The sequence below is a fragment of the Pipistrellus kuhlii genome, unplaced genomic scaffold (genome assembly GCF_014108245.1).
Source record: "Pipistrellus kuhlii isolate mPipKuh1 unplaced genomic scaffold, mPipKuh1.p scaffold_m20_p_1, whole genome shotgun sequence".
In the NCBI taxonomy this organism is placed as follows: Eukaryota; Metazoa; Chordata; class Mammalia; order Chiroptera; family Vespertilionidae; genus Pipistrellus; species Pipistrellus kuhlii.
In genome coordinates this window covers 142,000,214-142,027,697 of record NW_023425404.1, presented here as the reverse complement: position 1 = coordinate 142,027,697, position 27,484 = coordinate 142,000,214, and the positions used below count along the sequence as shown (strand labels likewise).

General features: G+C 35.9%; 1 protein-coding gene and 1 pseudogene across 1 annotated transcript in view; one reads left to right on the top strand and one right to left on the bottom strand.

Annotated features, from left to right (window-relative positions):
* The window catches only part of GRID2 (glutamate ionotropic receptor delta type subunit 2), a 1,260,684-nt gene that overhangs the window by 725,240 nt on the left and 507,960 nt on the right, over nt 1-27,484 (top strand). The window contains exons 5-6 of the mRNA XM_036411398.2: nt 15,512-15,565; nt 24,000-24,173. Of these exons, the coding sequence (XP_036267291.1) occupies nt 15,512-15,565; nt 24,000-24,173 (228 nt within the window). The remainder of the gene's footprint in view (nt 1-15,511; nt 15,566-23,999; nt 24,174-27,484) is intronic.
* Nucleotides 18,258-18,386, bottom strand: LOC118709703 (annotated as a pseudogene).

Genomic DNA, 27,484 nt, shown 5'->3' with positions numbered 1-27,484 from the left:
TCACCCCCTGAACAGGGCTTTGTGTAAAACGTGGATTCAAAATGATTCACGAAATCTGCAACATGGGCACCAACTGGGAAGTTGTGAGAAAAAACGGATTCTCAGATCCCATGGCAGGCCTTCAAACTCAGGAACTATTTGGATGGGCCCAGCAATTGGTGTTGAGAGATTTATAGATGATCCTCATTTTTGCTAAAATTGAGAATCAGCAATGTAAAGAATCCTCATATACACTGTGTACACAGTGACATCAAAGCTTTTTATAATTATAGGAGTGCCTCAACAGCCTATTATAGGAAGACAATTCCTCTGGACAGATTGTGCATCATTTCAAATTCTTAAGAGTATTTTGACTTCTCAAGATTTTTTATTTTATTTTAACTAGAAGAGTGATTCTTTATTCATGTATAGTAAATTGGGTGCTTTGTGTAGAAAGGGTGAATCAGTTTGAGTTACTGATACAGATCCTGAGACAGGGACTTAGGGGAATATGATTTCTTCAGGAGGTGGCCCCAAGAAGCACAAGTGATGAAATGATGATTGTGAGAGACTGTAAATAGAAAAGACAGTCAAGAATGTGTTTCCAAAGATGGATTACACTGGTAAATGTGGGCAAAAGGGGATCTGTCCTGCAAGGAATCTCAAAGACACTGTAAGATATACCTTGGAAGTACCCCAATGGAGAGTGAGGAAGCTGGAGCATTTGTTCACATCCTCCAATCTCCATTGGTTTAGGATGCTAACATATGCCCACTTCCTTGTTATGTTTGTGTGTGGCCAAAGAAGCTGGACGAGCACATGTGTCAAACACAAGGCCCGCGGGCCAAATCTGTCCCGCCAGGCCTTGCAATGTGGCCCGCACCGCGCTGTCATCACTGCACTCCGCTGCGTTTCCATCACAATGACAGCTTATGACTGTTCAGTAAACCATTCGGCCCGCGATTTAGGCTGGATTTTAGATTTTGGCCCCTTCTCTGATTGAGTTCGACACCCCTAGTTTAGAGGATGCTAACATATGCCCACTTCCTTGTTATGTTTGTGTGTGGCCAAAGAAGCTGGACGAAGTCCTCAGGCAGAGAAGATAAAAGACACAAGCTCTTGAGGTAGAGTAATTCAATATGCTGGAAACTGTTTTCACTTGCAGTTGCATTTCACTGGGTAGAGAGCCTATAGGCAAAGCAACCTTCCCACATAACAGTTTTTACCCAGTTTGCAATACTTATTTAAGGTCTATTATGAGTCACACCCGAAGTTAGTTGATAGTTGGGAATAGAAAAAGCGATAAACACCATCTCTGCCTCATGAAGCTTTTTTGTGTGGTGGAGAATGTAAACAAAAAGATAGCCAAAATATAATTAGGTATATACAGTGACAGGGGTATATATGCACATTGGTAAGAGGAATTTATGGAGAGAGTGTAGTAATTATGGAAGACTTCTCAGAGGCAGTGATTATAATTGTGCCTAGTGAGAGTCCTGAAAGATGCTTAGAGGTCAGCCAGATGCAGAGAAAGGTGAGGGTTGGGGAAGAGGTGTGGACAGAGCCAGAATGATTGAGATGTGAAGAGGAGGTGCAAAAAGAGAAAGCAATCATAGGCAATATTGAGAAGACTGTGTGTGAAAGTTGGTGGAGAGATCCTATGTTAGATGGAAGGAAATGTAGAGTCCCATAGGTGTTAAATGGAGAGACATTGAAGACACAAAGGTCTCTAGATGCCTGATGCTGTACATTTCCTAAGGAGGAAGGAAGAAAGGGACCTAGAGCCTTAACTGGTTTGGCTCAGTGGATAGAGCATCGGCCTGCGGACTGAAAGGTCCCAGGTTCCATTTTGATCAAGGCCATGTACGTTGGTTGCGGGCATATCCCCAGAAGGAGATGTGCAGGAGGCAGCTGATCGATGTTTCTCTCTCATCAATGTTTCTAACTCTCTATTCCTCTCCCTTCCTCTCTGTAAAAAATCAATACAATATATTTTTTAAAAATAAAAGTAAGGGACCTGGAGCTCATTGTAATGACTAGTCCCCTTTTTGAAGGAAGAGAGCCTAATTTATGGTGAAGAGAAGAGAGGAATGAAGTTAAGAAGGTGTGTATTCATTTATAAAATAGGAAAAATAATTACAACTGCCTTCAAAGAGTTGTGTATGAGAGCTGAATGAGGACAGTCATGAAAATGTTAACCTTCATTTCTCATGGGTAATATACCCCCAAAATGTTATTTAATATTATCCAAATAGGATTTTAATTTGAGGGCTTTAAACCATTTATACCTGTTAATTTTTATTCGTAATTTATTTAAATAGGAAACAAAGTTGCCTGTGTAGTTTGTTAGCAGAATGGTCTACAGAGATGATTAAAGGTTGAATGCACTGCCATGGGAAATAGGATGGGGAGAGGGGAGCCAAACCAAAGATATATACAGGTAGAAGAATTGCTGTTTGGAATTAAGTATCCAGTAAAGGTTGAAAGCTATGATTTTGCAGTTGTGTGATCTATTTCTATTATAGGTAATGTTGACTGTTTAAGAAGACATGTACATGACATTCAGGGTAACTCTAGTCACTTTGTACAAGTTGTTCAATTATAAACACTGACAGATAAGAATACATGTAAATAAAAAATCCCTTTAAGATTAAAAATATTTATCAAGAGGTTTAAGGTCAATGAAAACTCTAAAACATGCCAGATTATTCTCAGTATCCTGACATTATGTTGTCATAGCTTTGTCAACCTGTGTGATTCTGTTCTATAAAAGACATTTTGTTCAAGCCGTTAGTTACCAGTTGGTGCCTCAGTTTCAACTGGCATTTTGTTACTAAACACAGTTCTGACACCATAAGGTGATTTGTTAGTGGTAAGAAAAAGATGGTTTATATTTTACTGTAGTAAGATAGCACAGACGGGAGAGTCAATTGCTTGGGATTCTGGAAAAGTATCCATGCTGTTGAGGCCAACACTGCTGAAAACATTTTTTTATAGTAAGCCACAAGGTATACTTTTTATGGGGAAAAATTATGAAATAAATTTTAAAACCCCAGAAAGCTTAAAGGTCTTATTTTGAGTCTGTACAAAGTTCAAGGACCATACTTCCAAGATACCTTGAGAATGACCATGACCAACAAAAAATTATTTTAGGAATATGACCATGGGTGTTCACATTTTACATTTATTTCTTTTTCTTTGGGATTTTTATTTCTCAGAATTAACCAGACCTTTGAATACTTGTCTTCCCCCATAAAGTATTTTGATTCTAGGATTATCAGCATCTTATACTAATATTGATATTCTAGGAAAGCAGAGTACTCATAAAATATTGGAAAAGCCCAGGGATAACAGAAATATTAAACTAGGAGTGTCTTTAATGAATATTAATCAGTCATTATAGTGGCTTCACCATGATGAGCTATTGATAATCCAGAATACAGCCAAGTTACACAAATAACACCAGTAAGTTGATTAGCTAATTGCAGAAACTAATGCTAATTGTCTTATTGCTAAATACCTTAGACTCATTGTCCATTTTCTTTGCTAGACATTTTTGGCCCTTCCTCCTATAGTGACAATCAAGTTTGGTTTGCATGAGAGAGCAGCAACAGATAACTGTTTCTCTGGTTAAGCATATCTATCTATCTATCTATCTATCTATCTATCTATCTATCTATCTATCTAATGGCATACCAAGTTGCTCCCATTCTGAAAGGTGTACACTGTGAGAACTAAGACTCACTATAAAAGAAAGGCAATTTTCTTACATCCCTTTAAGATAAATGGTCATGGAGATTAATGGTCGGTGAAATCATCTGTACTTCTCAGATTCTTGAAGATTCATTCTCTTTCTCTCTCTCAAAGGTATATAATTGACACAAGTTACATAATAGAGTTCAAATACATAAAATTTTATCATATACTGCACAATGTTCTATAGTATTTAGTTGAACTAATTATTTTAATTTTGAAGAAAGCTCAATAATTTATGAAATGCAGAGAAAGGGGGCTATAAGAATGTTATATAAGATGGATATTTCCTAGTTATTAATTCTGTTTTCAACCCTGGGCTTTATGATTTAGGTTAGTTTATTTACATATAAGGTAGACATAATGTAGTTCTCTCATTATAAGGCTATTGTGAGCAATAAATAAGTTATATATAGATGTATGTAGATAGATACAGATATATAGATATAGATTAGATATAGATTATGTACATATGCACTTAGTGTCTTTCACATAGTAAGCACTCAATAACATATTAGCTTTTATTATATTACTAGAGGCCCAGTGCATGAAAATTCATTCACTGGAGGGGGGCATCCCTCAGCCGGGCTTGCCTCCTCTCACAGTCCAGGAGCCCTCAGGGGTGGGAGGCGACCCAGTGATCATGGGAAGGCAATGCCCCCATCACATCTCTGCTGCTACTACTGCTGGCAGCATAAGCCTTGGCCAGCCCTGGTTACCTGAGTCTTGGGCAGCCTTGGACAGATAGGCAGCCATCATCTGAGGCTTGTGTGTACCTCAGGCTTTCCCTGGGCAGCCACCATCCACGGCTTGCCTGTGCCTCAGGCCAGTCCTCAGTGGGTGGGTGCTGAAGGGACTGGGCACCACCATTTGTGGCTATGTGCACCGCTATCTTTGAGGGTGTGGCAATCAATTAGGATATTCCCTCCTTATTGGCTGTGAGCACCACCATCTTTGCAATGGCATAAGGGTCAATTAGCATATTTCCTCTTTATTAAATATGATTGATGTATTATAAATAGCATTCAATAACATTTACAGAATTGAAGAAATGTGTTCATAGTCATTTATGAGTACTGTGAAAAATATTGCAGCAAACAGTAAAGAAGTAAAAGAGGGTTAACAGAGAAAAGCAATCAACATTTTTGAACACTTATAATGTTAAAGTTGCTTTAGCTATATCCATCCATTTAATTCTCACTGTACACCAGTGAAAAAAGCATTATTCAGATCATCAGGGAACTGAGATTCAAGATAAGCGACATATCTGACTGTAAATAGGAGATCTGGCATTTGAACCTAAGCCCCATTATTCAAATTTTACATTCTTTCTCTAATATCAAATAGCCTCTAAATTCTGAGGTATTTGACTTTAGAGATCTTGAATATATTATGTCTATATTTTATTACCACATAAATAAGCAAAATCTCCTCATTTGAGAAAATGCAATTCAGTCATTTTCCAGTTATTTAATTTTTTGTAATTAAATTTGATCTAATGATGTTTTTCCAATACAAGTTTATCAAATGATTTAGTCTTAGGTGAAGTAGGACATACACAGATGTACTAACATCCATTTGGGCTATATAGTTATCTTTTTTTCTACAAACAAACATCTAGTGAAAATCTGCCTGTGTCTGGCAACAAATTTTACTGAAACCCTACAATATGTCACTGATTATTTGAAGGGAACAGATTAGTGATTAAAAATGTAATTCTTCTGTGAAGCTTATATCCAAAGGCACAAAGGAAACAGTAAATAACTGTGTGTGAGTGTGAATGTGTGTGTGTGTGTGTGTGTTTTTCTCAGATGGATAAGTGCTTGGGGAGCTAGGATGGGTGATAATAGAGTGACATTTATGCAGAGAACTATGGGAAATGAAGTGAAGGAAGGGGCTTTGTGAATGCCCAGGTGCAAGAAGACAAAGCAAGAGCAAAGGATGGAACTGGACCAGAAAGAAAGCCAGTCCAGCTGTAGCAGAGAAATTAAGGAGGGTAGAAGACACAGCATAGCCTTCACAGTCGGTTACATAACTACACACAGTTTAATTAAGGATGGAATAAAGGTTTCTGCAGTGTGTTAGATGAGCATAAGTGTTAGGACAACACTGCCAGAGGTTAAAGGTTGGGGGAAATTTGACATTTGCTTCAGTATTTGAATTTTGAGAAGTACTTTTCCAAGGAGAGACGACAGAGAAGACATCAAAAGGAACAAAGTGAAGGCATGAAAGTTCACAGTTGTGAAGGGCCTATCTGTTGCAATTTGATATGATCAGTAGACTTCACTGTAACAGAGGCTTTCCCCCTTTATTTGCTTCAAGATAGAGAGAAAGCCTTATTTCATGAATCCTAGCAACCAAGTATCAGTGTGCCCCCAAATCATGACTTTAAGCACTGATCAAACTCCAAGTAAGAACTCATATTCATATGTTTGTCTGTTGTTCTCTAGAATTGATCTACTCTTCACAGGGTTATTTAGTTGTTAAAAAATAAATAAAATAAATATCTTAATATAATACCCTGTTGTGTAACAAGTTAGCATGAAAATATGGTAAAACAGGCAAGGCAGGGGATAGTGGTCCTTCAACAAATACTGCTTGTCCTGATAGTTTTAATCACTACAGCAGACATCTCAAAGAACCCCAATGCAAGCAGAGACTCACAAAGAATTAAAACAGTAGCAGAGTGAACCAATGCACCAAAAATAATTGTCAAAGTTTTATTAAATCCTCATGAGGCTAAAATTTTTAAAAATCCCAAATTCACTTTTAATCAACATTCAGTCTCTGTTCAATAATGTAGGATACGGGAAGGTGGGTCTATGCCACATGATGAACCCATAATCTCTATTTTCCTGCATTAGCACCCATCTTTCCACATTAAGAAGCACAGCAGGTTGCATATTGTTGGCCAGTTCTCAGAGGTGGCATACTTCCATCTCCCAGGGGATGTGGGAAGACTCAACTGCTCAACAGTAACAATAATTCTAACATATCCATTTGTGAAATAACTTTGGCAGTAATGGCAAGAGGATTTGGATGAAACTGTTTTGTGGTCTTCCAGCTGGTAGAATAGAGCAGAGATTCTAAAGCAAAAAGCGCAGAGTGAGATGGCAGATAGTGGCTGCTTGGATAAGGACAGAAGAGAGTTGGGGATCCATGCTGAGCTTAAGGGGAAATGCAAAAACAGTCAGTGGTTTCAGAATATCTCCAGGCTGTCCAATATCAACACGAGGGATTACTGATGCCATCTGCTGGATATAGTTGAGATTTTAAAATGGAATGTACACAAATAAAACTGCCTCTCCTCATAGTATGGCTTCTCAGTTCTAATGAGAGGGGAAAAATCAAAACAACAACAATAACAAAATGAAAACAAAACAAGCTAACAAAAACAATAAAAATGCAATCAATGGAAATTAATCCCTGCTCACATTATCTTTACTACTAGAGGCCAGGTACATGGATTCCTGCACTGGTGGGGGGCACTGGTGAGGGGCATGGCCTGCGGGGATAGGCCCACTGTGGAAGGACCACTCACCCAGGTCAGCTAAGTGGCACTATAGGATTGCACTGACCACCAGGGGGCAGCTCCTACATTAATCATCTGCCCTTTAGTGGTCAGTGTGTGTCATAGTGACTGGTCAACCAGTTGTTTTGGTCGTTCCACCATTTGGTCTCTGAAGATATATATATATATATATATATATATATATATATATATATATATATATATATATATATATACCTATACCTTAAGAAGTCTGAAATGTTTTATTGTCACTCTATTTTTGAGATGTGTAATAGTTTGTTGCATTTGCTTTTTTTTTTTTAAGAATAAAACTTTGTCATAGTACAGTTAGCCATATATGACACTCAGACAACTGCATGTAGAATTTTTACTGTAAATCCAGGAGTCCTTAGCTAAAAATCTATGCATTATAAGCTTTATTCATGATATATTATCTTTCTATACTTTATTGGAGAAGAGTGCAGTAGTTTTGTTTAATTTTGACTTGCTATGTTTTATTAGAAAGGAAAAAGATTAAGAAGAAAGAATCTGTATCACTGTTTGGTCAGAACTATTACATATGCACTTGCATAAAATATGGTAATTCAACATTTGTTTTTGTTTTGCAGAAAATTGCACTCTGTAGGGTTACTGTAATAGCGTGAGTTTAAAATGACAAAATTCCTCACAGATCTTTAATAAAATTTTAGGACTTTTAGAAATGTGTGACTAAATTAGCATCGATTCCAGTTTACATTTCTTAAAAAGTACTAATTGCATAAGATTTGTAATGGGGGGAAACTGGTTTTCATGGTTAAATTCATTTGGAATATGCTACATTCCAAGAATGTTCTCTTGGAGTTCTGTAAAGCATAATAGTTAATATAAGGAGTTGATATTTATTGATAATTTGCAGTGTCATTATTGCATTTAATCTTTGTTATGATTCTATTATGTGGACACTTTCAGTAATCCTAGTGACAAATGATAAAACTAAGAAAATAGATGTATTGGCTGTTTCACTTTAGAGCTCAAGCTCATAAGTCTTAAAATATGTCCCAAAATAATACATGAAATTATAATTCACATTTATATTACTTTTTGATACTAGAGGCCCAGCACACGAAATTTGTGCATGGGTAGAGTTCCTAGCTCTGGCTGGTGATCAGGGTGATTGGGACCTTTTGGCTGCCAGCTGAGGCCTTCCTTTCCTCAGCTGCCAGCTGCTGGATGGGGCCTTCCTTCATTCTGTGCTGTCCCCTGGTGGTCAGTGCATGTCATAGCAAGTGGTTGAACTCCCAGTCAAACTCCCAAGGGAACAGTTTGCATATTAACCTTTTATTACATAAGATTAACATGAACCTGTTAAAATATTGAAGAGTAATGCAGCAATTACATCTATTTATTCTGGCATCTCTGAATCTATTTGGCTATAGGATGCTAATGAATTTTAGTCGCAGTAGTTCCCCAAAGAATATGGTTCTAGAAAGGCTGATGATGTAAGCTATAGTATTACTGCAGGTGAATAGTAAATAGCCTTTACTATTTCTCTGGCTGCTTGATTCAGAATAACCACGGTGTCCTTCCCCAGGCATGCCATTCAGATATCCCACCTGGCGATGGGGACTGGGCAGGGGAAGGAAGCAAACCTCTGAAATCATTGCTGCTGCCGGTGCACAGAGCACTGGAACCCTTTGTATAAGTGTGTGATATTTATTTTAGTCCTTCCTACAAAGGGAGCAAGCTTAATTTAGTTAAGCCACAAGGTTGAGTGAAAAACAGCATGTTGCTCTTTGTTGTTTAGTCAATTAAATTGTCCTCTGTGCCCGTAGGAAATGTTCCACATTTATTACCAGTGAGGTACATGCTCTGGCAGTTTCTTTGCTTCAGAATATCTTATTTAGCACATCTAAAGATTTGAGAACAAATGACAGAAAACATGGTGCTCACTTGCTGGGCTTTTCTAAAGATTCAGAAGTTCTAGAGTACCTGCTAGCAACAGATGGTCTGTCCTTACTCAGGGCTTGTCTTCCTGACAAGACTTGATTCCCTTCCAGCCTCTCATTTTGCTCACAGTCCTAAAGGAAGCTCCGATTCTTGAGAAGTTGATAATCTCATTTGTTATAACTGCATTACTATAATATTTACCAGTGTGGCAGCAACTCTACCTGAATATGCACTATGCTTGGTTACTAACTGCTAGTTATTAACATGCACACATATAGTAAGAAAGAAGCATGGTATGAGAGGGAAAGAGAAACAAATTACCAAGGAAAATCCATACTTCCTCTCTTCCTGCTATTTTGATAACCAAACAAACTAGAATCCCCTTTGAATTCTTTTATTTTTTTTCTTGTTACTGTCTTTTAGTAGTCCAAGCATAATGTGAACTTTTTGAGCACTGTTTTTTTTTAATCATATATATTATATAATATATATTGTTTTTGGGACCTTCAATATTTCTTAGCAAACTATTTTTTTAAATATATTTTATTGATTTTGTACAGAGAGGAAGGGTGAGAGATAGAGAGTTAGAAACATCGATGAGAGAGAGTCATCGATCAGTTGCCTCTTGCACACCCCCCACTGGGGATATGCCTGCAACCAAGGTACATACCCTTGACCGGAATCGAACCCGGGACCTTTCAATCTCCAAGCCGATGCTCTATCCATTGAGCCAAACTGGTCTCGGCAGCAAACTATTTTTTTAATGTGGCTTAAATGTACAATTACTGCTTACTAACTTACTAAACCTTTATATTAATCCACAGATTGAAACAACTATAATAGTGATGTGCTTAGATATCAAATAGGTTCCCAATGACAAAATGGAAAATTTCAAGTTATTTAATCTCTTTCATGGGTTTCAAATGTGTTTACTGATTCACTAAAAGATGTGCTACTTAGGTGAGGAGGGTGGGGAAAGGAAACAGTTTTCCCTGTTTGAATTCTAATGTAACTGTGGAGGTAAATACATGGTTTCAAAAATTCTAAGATGTCTTATAATTGCTTCTTAATCCTTTATGCAAGACTAATTTGATTATTAAAGCTAGTAATACCACTAGTTCTATATAGCATTACCTAGGTTGAAGTGCACCAACTGGAAAGAGGTTAATATTACTAAAAATTTTAAATATTATCGGATACATTCATTTGTAATTTACATAGTTGGTCTTTGTTATCTGCACAAGTAGCTGAGAATTTCTTTCTTTTCCTTTTTTCTTTTTGAATTCTCACTGGAGGATATTTTTCTATTTTTTTATTTTTTTAAATTTTTTTTAGAGAGAGGGAAAGAGAGAGGGAAAGGCAGAGAGAAATATTGATGTGAGAGAAACACATCAATTAGTTGCCTCCTTTACACTTCCTAACCAGGCCCCAGGCTGGGCAGGAGCCTGCAACCAAGGTACTTGCCTTTGACCAAACTCAAACCTGCCACCCTTTGGTCTGCAGGCCAATGCTCTCTCCACTGAGCCAAAACTGGCTACCAGTTTGGCTCAATGGGATGGAGCATCAGCCTGTGGACTGAAAGGTCCTAGGTTCTATTCTGATCAAGGCATGTACCTTGGTTGTGGGCACATCCCCAGTGGGGTGGGAGGGTGCAAGAGGCAAGTGATCAATGTTTCTCATCGATGTTTCTATCTCTCTCCCTTCCTCTCTGTAAAAAAATCAATAAAATATGTTTTTTTTTAAAAGAATTTCTATTTTATGTAAATAAGTCTCTCCTAAGAAAGCTCACTATAATAGCTCACTTTGCTAATATGTGAAAATAATAAACATTACTACTCTTTTGTATCTTTTAACTCCACTATAATTTTACATCATCTACCTAATAAAAGAGTAACATGCTAATTGACCATAATGCACACTAGCCAATCAGGAGTGAGTATACGAATTAACCCAACAAAGATGGTGAGTTAATTTGCATACACAGGTGCTGAGTGGCTGGGGACAGGGCAGGATGCTTTCGTTGTCACCTCGATGCAGGCATTCCGTATCACCCCAACTGCTCCTGGTCTCTGGGCAGCTCCGGGCTAGAGCGGAAAGGCAGCTCCCACCAGAGCGAAGGCAGTTCAGGCAGCCTGGGGAAGGAAGGCCCATCCGTGCACAAATCTTCATGCATCTGGCATCTAACATATATATTTATTTATATATATATACCCAATAGTACATTTTATGTAATATAACCAGTTGTACAATATATATCTAATACAGACAAGGCATATATGTATAGGAGTATACCTACTCCTATATCTATATTAGTCATTTAAGTGAAGGGACTCAAAACCTGGGTTTTCAAGGTGTAGGCTGTTGAACTTCCCATCATTTCTTAATGACCCTTACTAAATGCTCCTTTTGTAACATATATCAGTTACTTTTATATTAGTACCTGTCTCACATTGCTCACTTTTAGAAACATTCAATTATAAAAAATCAGAGAACTCATGCCAGCTCGTTGGTTATGTGTGAAGATGTTAACCCAGACCCAAGGAAGTTATATTCCTCTTTTAGTGGACAGTTCCTGAGATAATGAATGAAAGCCTTAACTGTCTATGTACAACATAGCAATACAATTTTCAAAGATTCTTTAAAACATGGTGTCATGCTAACACATGGATTTTAGTTTTGTAAACCTGTATATTTTGGATATATAATTAAAGGGATGAGGATTCAACTACTCATTCTTTTATATCTTTTCTCTATAATTTGTTTTCCTTCCCCCAAAGAAAAGTGGACTTGCAAAAACAAGTTCTGCATATTCACTATGTATGAAAAAGCCAACAACTATTGCATGGCTTTGCAATCATGCCTTTATAAAATCACATACTTTAAAATTACTCTAATGAGTTTGTTTATTAAAATTTGTTAGGGCTAGAAAAATTGCATAGCTGAGATTAATAAAAAAAAAAAAAGAACTGCATTATATAAGATATGCTAAATTATTCCAACAGGTAGGCCCAGAAGGTGATAATGTCTCCACAGAACTGAGGTTTATTTCAGGGTTAGTGCCATACCACATCAGGGAATGGGGATTGTTCTCTGCTCCATGAATTAACACTGTTGTGATAAATGTTTTATTTTTAATGCAGTAATTTGCTAATAATTTTCCTTGTTTAAAATTTATACTGCCAAATGTCTCATATGTTAGTACTCATGAGTAAAACCAAAGACAGAAGTGAGAGAAGATGACTTCACTGCTCACAATAAGCAAGTGGGAGAGGTCCAGAGAGTGGAATCTGGGATTAAATACTGAAACACAAGATTGAACCTGTGACATTATACTTTTTCATGCTCTTGCCTGAAAGTTTATTTCCAACAAGAGAGGGAGAAAGATGAGTGAGTTTTATGGACTAGACAAATTGCCAATAAGTTCCCATTGTAACTCTTTACCTTCTACTTATTTCATAAGTTCTATTGGATATAAAACAGCTTTTTACTTACTAAGTTTCACAGGTTAATGGAAAGCTCCTGTAGCCTGAATTTTGCTTAATCTGGCTACCTGGTACAGATTACCTAATTGGAAACAATTTAAATTGAGTTATCTCTTCACTCTACTATTAATATGGCTTCAAAAATACATTCAGTCTATATATTGGCTTTCATTACTCTTCTCTCTGAATTTTCCCTATCTTCATGTTTTAGTCATTTTCTCTTATCTATACCTGATTTCATTTCTTGCAGAGAACCGTTTTTCTTATATTTGAGTCTTTGGTTTGTATGCCTTTACTAAGTGTTTTATGGAATTCCTGCTAATTTTCCAATACTATTTATTGTTAGTAAATTACTGATGATTTATTTGACACCGACACAGTGTAAGAAAAATAATCATAAAATTAGGAATTAAGGTTGCAATTACTGGAGTGAAGTGATTTTATGTTTTTTAGTTAAAATTAAAAACTTTCCTGGATCATACTTTCTATATTAACTATCACATATAAGTGGAACATACATATATTTTTTAAAAATGATAGTAATGATATAACTCAAATAGATAACATATCCTAACTTCTATGATAATATATTACCTTTATGTATCAGTAATATTATATGGGCCAATATGCTGTATTTTGGTATAAAATTTATACCAAATAAAAAACATTCTGCAAATAATTATGTACTTTGAAAAAACATTGCATCTCATAAGAACTGTATTTGCAATTGCATTTCTTGTGCTTGAACACATCTTTCCAAATCTCAGTAGGTCAAAGACTGACCACCAAAATGCAATTTGTACTTTCTAGCATTTCCTTGCTATTTATTAGAAAGCATCTTTATTTAAAACCCAATCTTTTGGTATTATTGCTGAAAATAATGGAATAATCTCATAAAAATACACTTACCCATTATATACTTATTAGAGGTCCGGTGCACAAAATTTGTGCACAGGGGGTGGGTGGGGTTCCCTCTCAGCCCAGCGGGCATCTTCTCCAATTCAGGCTCCCTATCACAATCCTGGACTGCTGGCTCTTAATTGCTCACCTGCCTGCCAACCTAGTCGCCCCTAACTGCCCCCCCCCCGCCAACCTTGTCACCCTCACTGCCCCCTGCGCCAGCCTGGTCACTCCTAACTGCCCCCACGCTGGTCTGGTCACCCCCCAACAGCCCTCCCCTGCTGACCTGGTCACTTCTAACAGGCCCCCTTGCTGGCATGGTTGCCCCTCATGGCATACCACTGGTCTGGTCACCCCACACAGCCCGCTGCTCAGTCATTTGTTCATCCTTCACTAACCCCCCTGCCAACCTTTTGTCCCACTCAGCCTTCTGGTCAGTCATTTGGTCATCTCTTACTAACCCTCCTGCAGGCCTGGTTGCCCACAAAGAGCTGCTTGTTCAGTCATTTGGTTTCCCTTGGGCCGGCCCTGAGTGGCTGGGTAGTTGACATCCCAGGCTAGCCTGCACCTTGGGCAGGCCATGGGCAGCTGGGGGGCTGAAGGGACTGGGCACCACCATCTTGAGGGTGAGGCAATCAATGAGCATATTCTCTCCTTATTGGCTGTGGGTGCTGCAATCTTTGAGGGTGAGCAATTAGCATACCTCCTCCTTATTAACTGTGGGCATCGCCATCTTTTGTGATGGCATGAGGGTCAATTAGCATATTCCCACTTTATTAAATAAGATATGCCTTTAAAAAAAATATATATATATATATATATATATATATATATATATATATATATATATATATATTATTGACTTTTTACAGAGAGGAAGGGAGAGATAGAGAGCTAGAAAGAAACATTGATGAGAGAGAAACATCAATCAGCTGCCTCCTGTATACCTTCTACTGTGGATGTGCCTACAACCAATGTACATGCCCTTGACCGGAATCGAACCTGGAACCCTTCACTTCTCAGGCTGACGCTCTATCCACTGAGCCAAACTGGTTTCAGAAGGATATGCCTTTTAATTTAAATCATAATAACATGTCTTAGATGTGTAAGATAAGATTAGATAGAATGGAAATTCCCATACAAAAGCTACCTTTACCACACACACACACACACACACACACACACACACACACACACACGCACGCCTTTCTGTATTACCATAAGCCAAGGATTGTTTAGAATCGATTTATCCAAAGTTAGTCAGTCAATATTGTTACCTATATATTGTTTGCTTTTTCTTTTACATGTGTTTCATTTTTATTCACATAATTAGCAATTTGAAAGCCACTGAAATTACCCACCTAAAACGTAATGCTAATATAATGTTTATTGCTTTTAGCTTTTACATTCAGATACTTTAGCAAATGTATCTCTTTAGAATACGTACACAAAGCTTTTCAGAACATAGATCAGTTTACTTTATCAAGACAAGAGAAAGCATATACACAGGGAAGTGTTAGAAGATAAGAATGTTGAGCCAGACTGTAAAGGGATATTTCTTAGATATTTTTTAGGTGGATAATAGAAAGCCATCAATGTTTATTTGGAATAGGAAATGCAATTCAAACTCCACTCTCAGTTAAATCACTAAACAGTATCATATTATTTTTTTAGTTGAAACCTATGTGTAGGCTTTTGATGAACTATATTTTCAAATTTAATTAGCAAGTCTATAATGCCTCTACACATCAAACGCCAATGTTTGAATCCAAAGTTCTTTGCTAACACTTTTCCATCATCAGTTGAATAATGACCTTTCTAATATGTGGTTTATTTATTTACTTGTTTTTTATTTTATTTTTTTCAAAGTATATCCATTTGGTTTGGTTAATTTTCCATGATTAATACTGACTGATAGCTGGTTTGTTTTCTGTTCTAGGTTGTGGAGACTAATTTGGTTGCTTTTGACTGTCACTGGATCATTATAAATGAGGTAAAACCAACTAAATCTTATTGTCAACTCTGGGTCCTGTTTTTATATGTATAGTCACAGCATTTCCTCTGGCCTTGAATGTCTAAGTGTAACTGAACACAAAGTAAATGTTCATCTTACTGAGTGAATTCTGTTAAATAAAAATAGGATGAGGAGTGTTTTTTTAAAATTATGAAGGGCTTTGTATGAATAAAATAAACAGAGAATGTCTTCCCCACTGAGTATCTTTTAGCCCTTTCCGCTGGAACACAGTGCTTGCTTCGGGAGTTCATCTTTTCAAAAAGTACAGTTCCTCTTTGTAAGCGAATCCCTCCCAGTGGAGTGTTTGTGTTCCTTTTATATTTTAATATTGTTTCTATAATTTATATCCACTCCCCTTAAGTAGTTTAGCATATTAATAGGAATAAACAAGAACAGATTTTTTCTTTTCATAAACGAATATCACATAAAATCCACCAACTTGTCAAATTCCTTGTAAAGTTTTTATTTTTTTATTTTATTTTCTTACCTTTGTAACACTAATACATAAGATGAAAAATGCATTACAATATGAAAGCCTTGTGAAATATGTTTCCATTAGCACCTGCCTGTCAGATTCCGAAAAGGACAATGAGCAGATGAGTTATGGACAAATAATGATATAATGTGGATTCGGCCTCAATAAAACCTAGCATTTAATAAGTTATATTACTTATGGATAAAAGTAATGTATCATGGTGTATCACTAGATACTACATATTGATTTATAGAATAATAAATTTTGTTGCAGGAAAAAATTAGCATTTTGGGTAAGACTTCTGTTTTGCAGTCAGCAAGATCAGATCAATCCTAGCTCTAAAATTGGTTAGCTGTTATTTTGGATATATATACTATAAAGCATCCTGTTCCTCTAATATTTCACTTGTACAGTAACTATAATAACATTTACTTTTCTAGTTCATAATAAAAATTAAGTGAGATATTTATCTAGTAATCTTAACACAGTGCCTCATTAAGTGGTACTGCAATAATGATCATGGCACATTTAAGTTTAAAGAGCACATTCTTACACATTATTTTATTGAGTTTTATACATTACTTTACGAGGTACTGAGGGAATGAGGTTCATAGAGAATAAATGATTTGCCTTTTTTTTTTCTTTTTCTGTAGAAAAACGTTTCAAATTGTTTTTCCAATACCAGACTTCATTGATGGACTAGTTCTTTTTAGCTCAGTGGAAAACACACACACACACACACACACACACAAAACTAAACATTTTGCAAGTCTGTTTGTGTTGGCCAAATGTTATGACTTACATTTTAAATTTTAAATCAAGATCTGTTTCCTTTTTTTCTGAAATTCCACAGGCAATGTGTATGTGTGAGATATGCTTTTCAATTAAGTTTTGATATCTTCAAATTTTCTAATGCCTCTTAATTTTCATCTGGAATCCTATATAATAAAATCCTAATATGCAAATTGACTGTACAGCAGAATGACCAGTAGCTAAGACGTGCACTGACCACCAGGGGCAGATGCTCAATGCAGGAGCTGCCTCCTGGTGGTCAGTGTGCTCTCACAGGGGGAGTGCTCTTCAGCCAGAAGAGGGGGCTCATGGTTGGGAGCACAGTGGTGGTGGTGGGAGCCTTGCCCACCTCCAAGGCGATAATAAGGACTCCTTGCGGAATGTCCAACTGACAGGTTGGACATCCCCCAAAGGCTCCTGGACTGCAAGAAAGCACAGGCCGGGCTGAGGGATCCCCTTGTCCCCAGTGCACAAATGTCATGCACTGGGCCTCTAGTGACTAAATATCAAGATAGAGAGAAGAGAAAGGGTAGCTTAGCAAACTTGCAGGATAATTTTTCATATTAGGTATTTCACTTTTACTTTTCTGCAAAGTTCAAAGACATAGTAAAGTTCACCAAATATTACACAACTATTAAGTAGTAATAATGGGATTTAAAACAGCATCTTTCAGTCTAAAGCTTTAGTTGCTTTTGATTTGTTTTCTTTTTTTTTTTGTAAAAATAAGTTTCCTTACAGATTATATATTTGAAATGTCTGCTACTTTAACTTTAATCTTATGGAAGCCATTTAGTCTATTATTTTTTCTTAATTTAATTATTTCCTAAATTACTATTTTTTAAAATAGAGAGTCCTCCTAATTCATTGTTTTGTTTTGTTTTTCTCACATCCACCTTCTGATGTGGAATTGATCACACAGATTTCTCAATGTGAAACACATCAGAGTCATTTTATTTGTTTGTGTCAATAAAGCTGGCTAGGAAGAAAAAGTGATGTATTGCTTCCCTATAGACACTGATCAATCAAACTAGTTAATACTTATAATCATTAAATGGAAATACTATTATCTTTTATTCTTTGATTAGATCAAAGAAGTAACCCTTGAATTAATTATTTTTCCATATCCAATGGAACTGATGAAATTACACCTGAATCTTAAAAGTGTGAACCATGTAAAGCTCCCCAGAACACCAGCGGTCATCTCCCTACTACTTAGGTGAATATCACGGAAAGAATAATAACAGTGATATTGCTATATATCTCTCATAAACATTATGCCCATCTTGTTGAAGATATTAAATCTTATTACCTAAATTCCTAGGGGGGCAAATGCTATCTTTAAGGGGAGTTTAATAGTTTGAGCCATCATTTTGAAAATAAACACACAAACAAAGCAATCTAACCAGAAAATAGCTCAATAAATGTTAGAAATATAGAATACATCAATTATATTTTGCTCCTTTACACTGGTGTCTTCTACTGTCGAAATTATTTATACTACACTTGATCTTAGCCAAAAGGCCGAGAAGCGATATATTCCTTTACTATTATTGAATCTCTTAGTCTCTCTCTCTCCCACAGCCCTCTTTGCTAGTCCTTCAGTAGAGGTGTCATTTCTTTTGGACAGGTCAATACCACCTAGTCTTTGAAAAGCCTGATGTTCACAGCCCACACTGGATATACTGATTATTGTTTTTTAGCTCTTTTAGGTTAAAACTTAGAGATTAAGCATATTGTTTTTGTATTTTTACCACCACCACCCCCATCATCAGTATATTTGTAGTCAGTAAGTTTGCTCCCATATGACTTTATTCTGTCACCTCATTCTCTTTGAAACATGTCTCAGAAAACTTGACTCTCACTACTTTTACTTAACTTACAGCCTGTTGTGTACAAATTTATAATGGATGAGTCATAACTTAACCTAGTGTCCACAAAAGAAGAAATATAGATTTCTCAAATATTTTTAGGGAGCAAATAAACTCTAAAAATAACAGCAACAAAGTCAGCAATAAACAACATGCAAATGCCCACTTTGATTGAACATGGAAAACACCAATCTGCCTAGTTTGGTTTGTTTAACTACTATTTTATTGCTAATTTTAAAATGGGTTGCAAACATTTATATAATCTTATTGCATCAATACTTTTTTAGAGAGAGACTATAAATCAAAGTTGGCATTGTACATCATGATACAAATTGAGGTAGAAAGTTGAAAACAAAATATATTTTTTTCATTTGCATTACATGAGCTGTAATAATGAGAGGCTGTGCTCATTCATATGGTGCAATCCATCATGTGTTAGTAGTTGATAATGGTATTTATCTTCTTCCTACAATCAGTGGATCCAGCTCAGAGCAGCCTTTCCACATAAGCATTGTCATTTCTTCAAGGTCCTGAAGCAGATGCCCTAGCATTTTATTTAAATTTTACAGAAGTTAGAAATTCTGACAGGAAGATACACACATTTTAGAGCTGCAGGAAGCATAATGCTGTGTGCACCTTCTATTCCTGCTAATATTGAACCAGATCTTTGGTACCACAACCTCTTATTTAAATCCATGGACTTAGTTTAAGTCCATGAAAAAAGAAAGAAATCTTTGTGACAGCATGGATGGACCTGGAGATTTATTATGCTAAGGGAAATAAAGAGTCAGAGAAAGGTAAATATATGAACTCACTTACTTACGGAATGGAATGAACAAAATAAGCTGATGAACAAAATAGAAGCAGAGGCATGGATACAATGAACAGACTGACAGCTATCCGAAAGGGTGAGAGGACTAGATGAAAGAAGGTGAAAGAATTAGCCCAAGAACATATATGCATAACCCATTGTCACAGTCAACAAGTGTGGTGATGGCCAGAGGGAAGGAGGAGAAGGGAGCTGGATGGAGGAGAGCAAAGGATTGGGGGGTGGGGGAGGGTAATGAGGACATCTGTGATAGTGTCAACAACAAAAATAAAGTTAAAAAAATAAATAGTTTACATCATTATTCTCTGTTAAGCACTGCTGAATTCTTCAGTTAAGAAGTCGTTGAGATTTTAAAAGTTTGAATGTATAATGGATGTTTTTCAATGTTTCTAGTTTAGTGATTAATTGAACTGCTCACTACTAATCTGTCAAGCAGAGAGTTGCCATTCTGTTCCTCTTCCTGCTGGTACACAGCCCACAGCTGGTTTTATCCCATGCTTCCACATAATGTTGGTATAATTATTTCACACTAATGTTAAATTTTATGGAAGCATCAAAGGATCATCTTTGCTAAAGCATGAAGAATATAAACATATTAGCAAAAACAACAACAGAAAGCATAATCTTTTCCAACTATAACCACACAGTAGTGCACTGAAAATATCATTATTAACATCTGCTTTATTCAGAATTGTTAATGTTATTAAAGCATTCCAGTGTCTAGACTTAAAATTTCAGGTATCTATCTTTAGAAGACGGTTTGGTGAAAACTTGCCATTGATTTATTCAATCATTATTCTCTTAATACCTTTTCTGAGCAATCCGGGAACTTTGTTAGATGAAAAAAGGTAGAAGCATGAGAAAGGAGGGAGGGATCCCTTCTCTGAAATAGTGTGTGTGTGTGTGTGTGTGTGTGTGTGTGTATGTATGTGTGTGTGTGTATGTGTGTTTGTGTGTGTGTATATGTTGGCATCCCATCTATTGGATTTTGAGTCTTTCCTTCCCTGGAATTCTATTAATTTGAGCCTAAAGCTGATACCCTACAAAGATCCAGGACTAATCCAATTTTCCTAAAAGACTTGTTCTTGAAAGTGTCTGTTTCTGGATGGAGTTTTATTCCTACCAGATATTGTAGCTTTCCTCTTCTTTCACCCTCACACAGTTCAGGGTTCACCCCACATTAAACTATCATAGCAAAGCGAACAAGAATATTTTATTGGGGGTATTTTGATTTGATTCTTAATAATTTTGAATATCCATGTAAATTATTTTTTTGGGGAGTGGGGGGAGGAAAACACTGTTTGTCTTGCTCCTAGAGAAGTAAAGTAGAAAAAAAATTAGGTGCACTAAACATATTTGTCAATTTTTTATCATAATATCAATTCATTTTTAATAAACACTCATTCATATAAATGATATGTTAAAGATAAATATTTTTATAATCAGCTTCTTAAGATGCTTCAAAACTCGGGAAATGTCTGTATATAATATAGACATGGACATGTTTGATGTCACTGGAGGCTTAGGAAAAGGAGTGGTGAATTAGTTCTTCACATGACTGTTTAGAAAAATCAAAATAGTTTAATTTAAAAAAGAGCATTAGAATAATATTAATTCTAATAGGTTATATAATAGCTTAATATTTCAATAAAGAAGTTTACTTATGGATTTTTTCATGTAAAAGGATCTCTTCATAGGTTCAGTATTCACCGGACTTTCTGTGTCCATATAGCTACCATTCCTGAAATGTATCTTTTGGGATGCAGAAATGAAGTTCTCTAAGTATAAAATAGCTGCCTAATCAAGTTTTATATCAATGCCAAACTATTTTTGAAATCATGTGTCAAAACTAAAATTGCAAGTGAATTTTTTGAGACAGACTGTCTGTTAGTTCCATTCAGAATGGCAGATTCTTTCATCCAAGAAAATTACTTTCTTTTTTCTTTCTCAATAATAATTGGCAAAATATACTCAAATTGGTATTTCCTCAGATATACTCTAGTTGCTCTGACATGTAATAACTTCAGTTTTTGGAACCTATGAAAGGTAGTCATCCCTTTCTGTGGGTTTGCAATAGTCTTCTTAAAGACTTTGATTCATGAGAAGTAACTTTATCATTCCTTTATAGAATCATTAAGCTATTACATGCTGAAATAATATATCTTCATAGTTTTAAATCCCACCATTCATGAATATTGATCCAAATAATTTTTGTAAGGAAATATGAATTTCTTGTTTAATTAATCAGCTTGTAGAGTGTCTCATTTCATGATACTTATAAATTAACTAGAGGCCTGGTGCATGAAACTCATGCACTGTGGAGGGGGACTTCTGTCATCCTGGCCTGTGCCCTCTCGCAGTCTGGGACCCCTCGCTCCTTAACACCGCTGGCTTGCTGCTCCTTAGCGCTGCCTTGGAGGTGGGAGAGGCTCCCGCCAGCATCTTCCCCCTGGTGGTCAGTGCGCATCATAGCAACTGGTTGTTCTGGTCATTCTGCCATATGGTCTCTTAGGCTTTTATTACAATATATTGATACTGTAATACAGAGTATTTTGGAAGAAGAACTGGAATATTTCCAGGTCTTTATTTACAAAGTGAGACTAACAGTACCTGAATCCTTGTTGTTTTTAGCAGAAAACGAGATAACATATTATCTTAGTGTTTTGCCCAACATAGTAGGCACTTATCAGTGTAAGTTTTTATTCTGATGTGCTGATTTGTAGGTCAACATGGCTAGAGCCAGGTAGGGATGACACTGATAAAACGTTCATAACATTTAGTATTGTTAAAGAAAAACACACACCACAATAGAGTTAATATTATGAAAAAGTGGTACTTTTTTTTTCACTGCCTTTTAAATAAAAATGTCTGCACAATATGGAATTTTAATTTTAAAAATGTGAAGACACTGCATAGCAATATTAATTCATTTTAAAAGATTTCTTGTTAAGGTAAGGCAAGAAATGATGTTGAAAGATACTATATAATTCTTTGGGAGAAGGTGGCAGAAAATTAAATAGTGACCTGCTTTTTGCCAGACAGAGATTTTTGGTGGCACAGACTAAAGAGAAAAGATGGCATTTTAAACTAAGAAAACCATTTTTTAAATAGTTCATTAAGGTGATCAGCCAAATATCCAGGACTTTATACTCAATACAGCTGATGGCAGGTGTTATTTTATTTTCAGAAAATCTATGTCACATAAAGATCATAAATAAAGGACGAATAAGCTAATATATGCTACAAAGCAGAAGAAACTGATGAATGCTCACTGCATTCAAAAGTTTATGTCAAATCTTTTATTCCTGATGTTATTAGAATCTACTGAAATGAATAAGTTCATTGCAAAGGGTTCATTGATTTAAGAAGCTCCAGTGGATATTAGGAAGTACAAACTGCTTTAGTAAAGACCACCTTAAAACTAAACTTATCGATATTTTGATTACTTTTATTCTAATTCCAACTTGAACATGTGTATGTTATAAAAAATATTTCATTTTTTATTGTTCCTACATTGATGATTGAGTTAGATCCTAAAATTTAATCTGGAGTTGGGAGGCAGGGGAAGGTATAAAACACATTTCTTTCAGTTTGGCAAACAGTCATATACAAAATAACATTAATTTGGATAATAAGAACTACTTCATTCACTCACCCTGGTTCACTGTGTATTAATCAAAAGAGTTTTTCATCTGCATGTTAATACCACAATTACATACTAACTTATTTATTCAACATTTAGTGAGCACTTTGTTTATTTTTAACCAAAAAAAAAAAAAATCTACAGGTTAACATGGATAATTTGGAAAAATTCCTTAAAAATATAATATCTCCTATTGCTCACTCTACTTGCCTTATTAAAGAGCCCCATTTTTTTTAATTGCTAAGAACAATACATGTTACTCTTTCATTGTAACTATCTTCCGAGGTCCTCAAAGTACCTTGAAATACATTAATGAATAATAAATTATAATAGCAACCTATTTTGTGATTTTTTTATGTGTAGATAACCCAAATGTTTCTATAGTATTCAATGTAACAAATTATAAACTTGCTACTAATAAAGTATACAAGACATTTAAAAAATGTATACATACTTTAACAGCTTATAGCTCACTTTTGAAAATGAAATACACTTTAATAAACACTATCTTTATGATTATTCAAAGTGTGTATACAGTATACACTTTTGAAGGGGCACCCTATATTTAAGTCAATTGCTCCCTTTGGAATTATTTAAGTATTAATGGACATAATGTAAGCACAGAGAGCAAATACAAATGAGTTGATCATTTTAATGAACATATGTTGTTTTCATTTGTCTGAGAGCTAAGCATTAAGTAAATGCATTACAGTAACACAGCATTTCCAGATAACAGCTTGTTAATAGATTTTGTGTTGCTGTTACTGTATTAAGCATTTCTAATTCTTCCATTTCTTATCTTATAGGAAATAAATGACATGGATGTACAGGAACTTGTAAGAAGGTCAATTGGAAGGCTAACTATCATTCGGCAGACATTCCCAGTCCCCCAGAACATAAGTCAGCGATGTTTCCGTGGCAACCATCGAATATCTTCAACGTTGTGTGATCCAAAGGACCCATTTGCACAGAATATGGAGGTATATTCTAAGTGTTGGAGTGTTTCTTCCTATGGTGTTTTGCTGTGCAGTTATAGAGAGTTGTATTGGATTTAGAATTGTACGTGTTTGCAACTTCTGAACTATTCCCCTTCCCCAGCAACTTATTAAGCCAAAGCATCTTAGGAAGCACAAAGAATCTGTGCTGTTGTTTCTTTTTATTTTTTTAACTTCATTTTAGCAACATATCTACTTGTTTCATAATAATATAAGTAAAGGTTGTTTTCTTCTCAGCAAGTAAGTATATCCATAGCACTTATCATGTTAGAATTTTAAATTGATACTACTTAATGCCAAACTCTAAATTATTGATCTAATAAATTTTATTGGATTTTTGACATAATAAGGACATAAGCTTTCTTTTTAAAGATTAGTTTCCAGTTTGAAGTAGTTCACAAAAGTTTTATTTATAAATGCAAGCAATGCTATAGCATTATATAATCATATGTAACTCAGATAGGATATAGCTGTGACCTTCACTATTTGGAGTACAACAAAGAATTTGAAAATTAAATTTCTGAGCAGCAAAATAGAGAACACCAAGTCCCTGAAGTTAACTCATAAAAATGCCTTTTAAGTACTCACCCAGAGCCTATATCTTCCTCTTAAGGGAAATCCCATCAGACATTTTTGTTTTATTTCTCTTTGCACAAGGATTTCAATATGTCAATTTGAAAGGGGATTACAAAAGGCAGGTGTGAGGATAGCAGTAGAGAGCTATAAGGTTCACTATCTAGCAAAGCAAGAGGCAGGAAAAAAGAAATCAATCAGAAATCTAATTCAAATATTTTATCGGTGAAGGACTTTTGTTAAAAAAAAAAAAAAAAAAACTGCGTCATGAAACAGTTCCTAAGGGTATCACTGTAGTGTACTGCCAGCATATTAGTATTTAAACGGTAGCCCTGAGATAGCAACAAAGATTAAAGTCATGGTCAATTTCAGAAGTCAGAAAAATATATATTTCAGAAAGTGATTCCTTCAAAATATTCACATCAAAATATTTCAGTACTTAGAGACGATCAGTTTGAACATTTTGGAAATATCACCCTATTAGAACTAGTTCATCCCAAATAATACTAGATAAAAAAGGGAATTTTGCAAACTACCTCTTCCTTTGAATGATAAATTCACTTTAATAAACACTATCTTTAGTTATGCTTGGACTTTTTAAATGAATTATAACATACTCAAACTAGTTTTTCATACTTACTACCATTGCAGGGAGCTGTGTGAAATACTGGGCAGCCCATTAGGGATCATTGCCCGTAGAACGTTGTTTCCTACTCGATTTTAAGCTCTTTTAGAATGGGTTCCCTCCAGCACATGATATCATAAAGCCCCATGAATTACTAGTCTATCTTTCCTTTTCCCATCGTACCTGGCCCAGTGCTTTGCACCTCTGTGAATATTTGTTGATTTCAATGTAGTAATTAAGAAGAAGGCAGTGGTCAAAATAAGTCACTCTGAAGTATAAACACCTGTTTAAATTTTAATGCCTGTCTTATTGAATTCTTATAATGACCTAGCTTTCCATATGAATTGGTCATGAGTATAATTGATGTGGAAATGATAGAATTTCAATTGTAGAAAAACATGAAAGAATTTTCATTCAGAAAAATCTTGAAATATTCAATACTGTTTTCTGTAAAGAGAAGTATCAGAAAGAATACAAATTGTTAAAGCAGGAAGTAGCTACACAGATTTTAAAGCACCTCAATCCAACAGAGTAACCCTTCATATTCAATTAATTAATTTCTTGAAATCGAGGAAACAGATATTTTATTTAGCTTTATATTCCCTGACTTATCTGATGAATTAAGGACGTAGATGAAGCACCACCCCTCTATCCCACACCTTCACCTTACTTCCCTCAAACACACCGGTGGAGAGAAGCCAAGACAATTACTTTTTCTTTGAGGGTTTGTTACATAGTAACTTCCCTATTATGTAATAATAGAATTTAACCAAACAATTAATATATAAAAGGAAAACTGACAGACACTTTGATAAGTGAAGATTTATATAATTGAGTCTAAAATGCAAGACTCCTGAATTTAAAATGTTTCACTAAAAGCAGAGCAATAGAGGCTTGCCTCAGTGAAGCTATTATCTCACTAACGTTAAACAAAGCAACAAGAAAAATACTGAGAATTTAGGAGTAGGTGGTTAGAAGTGACACTCTTGTCTTGAAGTTCATCAATAAAAACAATTCAGATAGCCCTGGCTGGTTTGGCTCAGTGGATAGAGCATTTGCTTATGGACAGGGGTGGGGGGGTAGGGGGAGTCCCAGTCCCAGGTTGGATTCCAGCCTGGGCCATATGCCTGGGTTGCAGGCTCAATCCACAATAGGGGGCATGTGGGAGGCAGCTGGTCAATGATTCCCTTTCATCATTGATGTTTCTCTCTCTCTCTTCCTCTCTGAAATCAATAAAAAAAATATATTAAAAAAACACAATTCAGGTCAATATAATCACAGACACTTGTATTTAGCAAGGTTTGGCTCAGTGGTAGAGCGTCGGTCTGCGGACTGAAAGGTCCGAGGTTCAATTCTGGTCAAGGGCATGTACTTTGGTTGTGGGCACATCCCCAGTAGGGGGTGTGCAGGAGGCAGCTGGTCGATGTTTCTCTCTCATCGACATTTCTAGCTCTCTATCTCTCTCCCTTCCTCTCTGTAAAAAAATCAATAAAATATATTTTAAAAAAATAAAAAATAAATAAAAATAACTCAAAAAAATAAAGATTTGAAAATATGACTCAAGTGAGCTCTAAAAATAAAAATCTACCATAAAATCACAATCAACACAACAAAGGAGAAGAGGGTACAATGAGACTGTGTACAGATCTCTGAGCTATTATATATTTTAATATGCACAGAAAGAGAAGATTTAGAAAGGAAAAAAAAAAAAAAAAGTTTCCAAATTTTTTAAATCAATGCCAGAAGAATAAATTCAAGGGTTAGCTGAAGTTGCAAAATAAGCCCTATCTAATAAAGAGAGAATATGCTAATTGACCCTCACACCATCGCAAAGATGGTGGTTCCCACATCCAATAAGGAGGAAATATGCTAATTGACTGCCACACTGTCAAAGATTGCGGCTTCCACAGCCACAAGATGGCAGTGCCCAGTTCCCTTAGCCCTGCTGGAGCAGCAGGCATCCACCAAAACCAGGGGGGCCCAGCCGTGCCACGTGCCTGCCTCCAGAGTACCCAATCCCCTTAGCCACCCAGCCGCCCAGGGATGCCCAAGGCTCATGAAACAGGGCCGGCCAAGGCTTGCACTGCTGGCAGTGGCA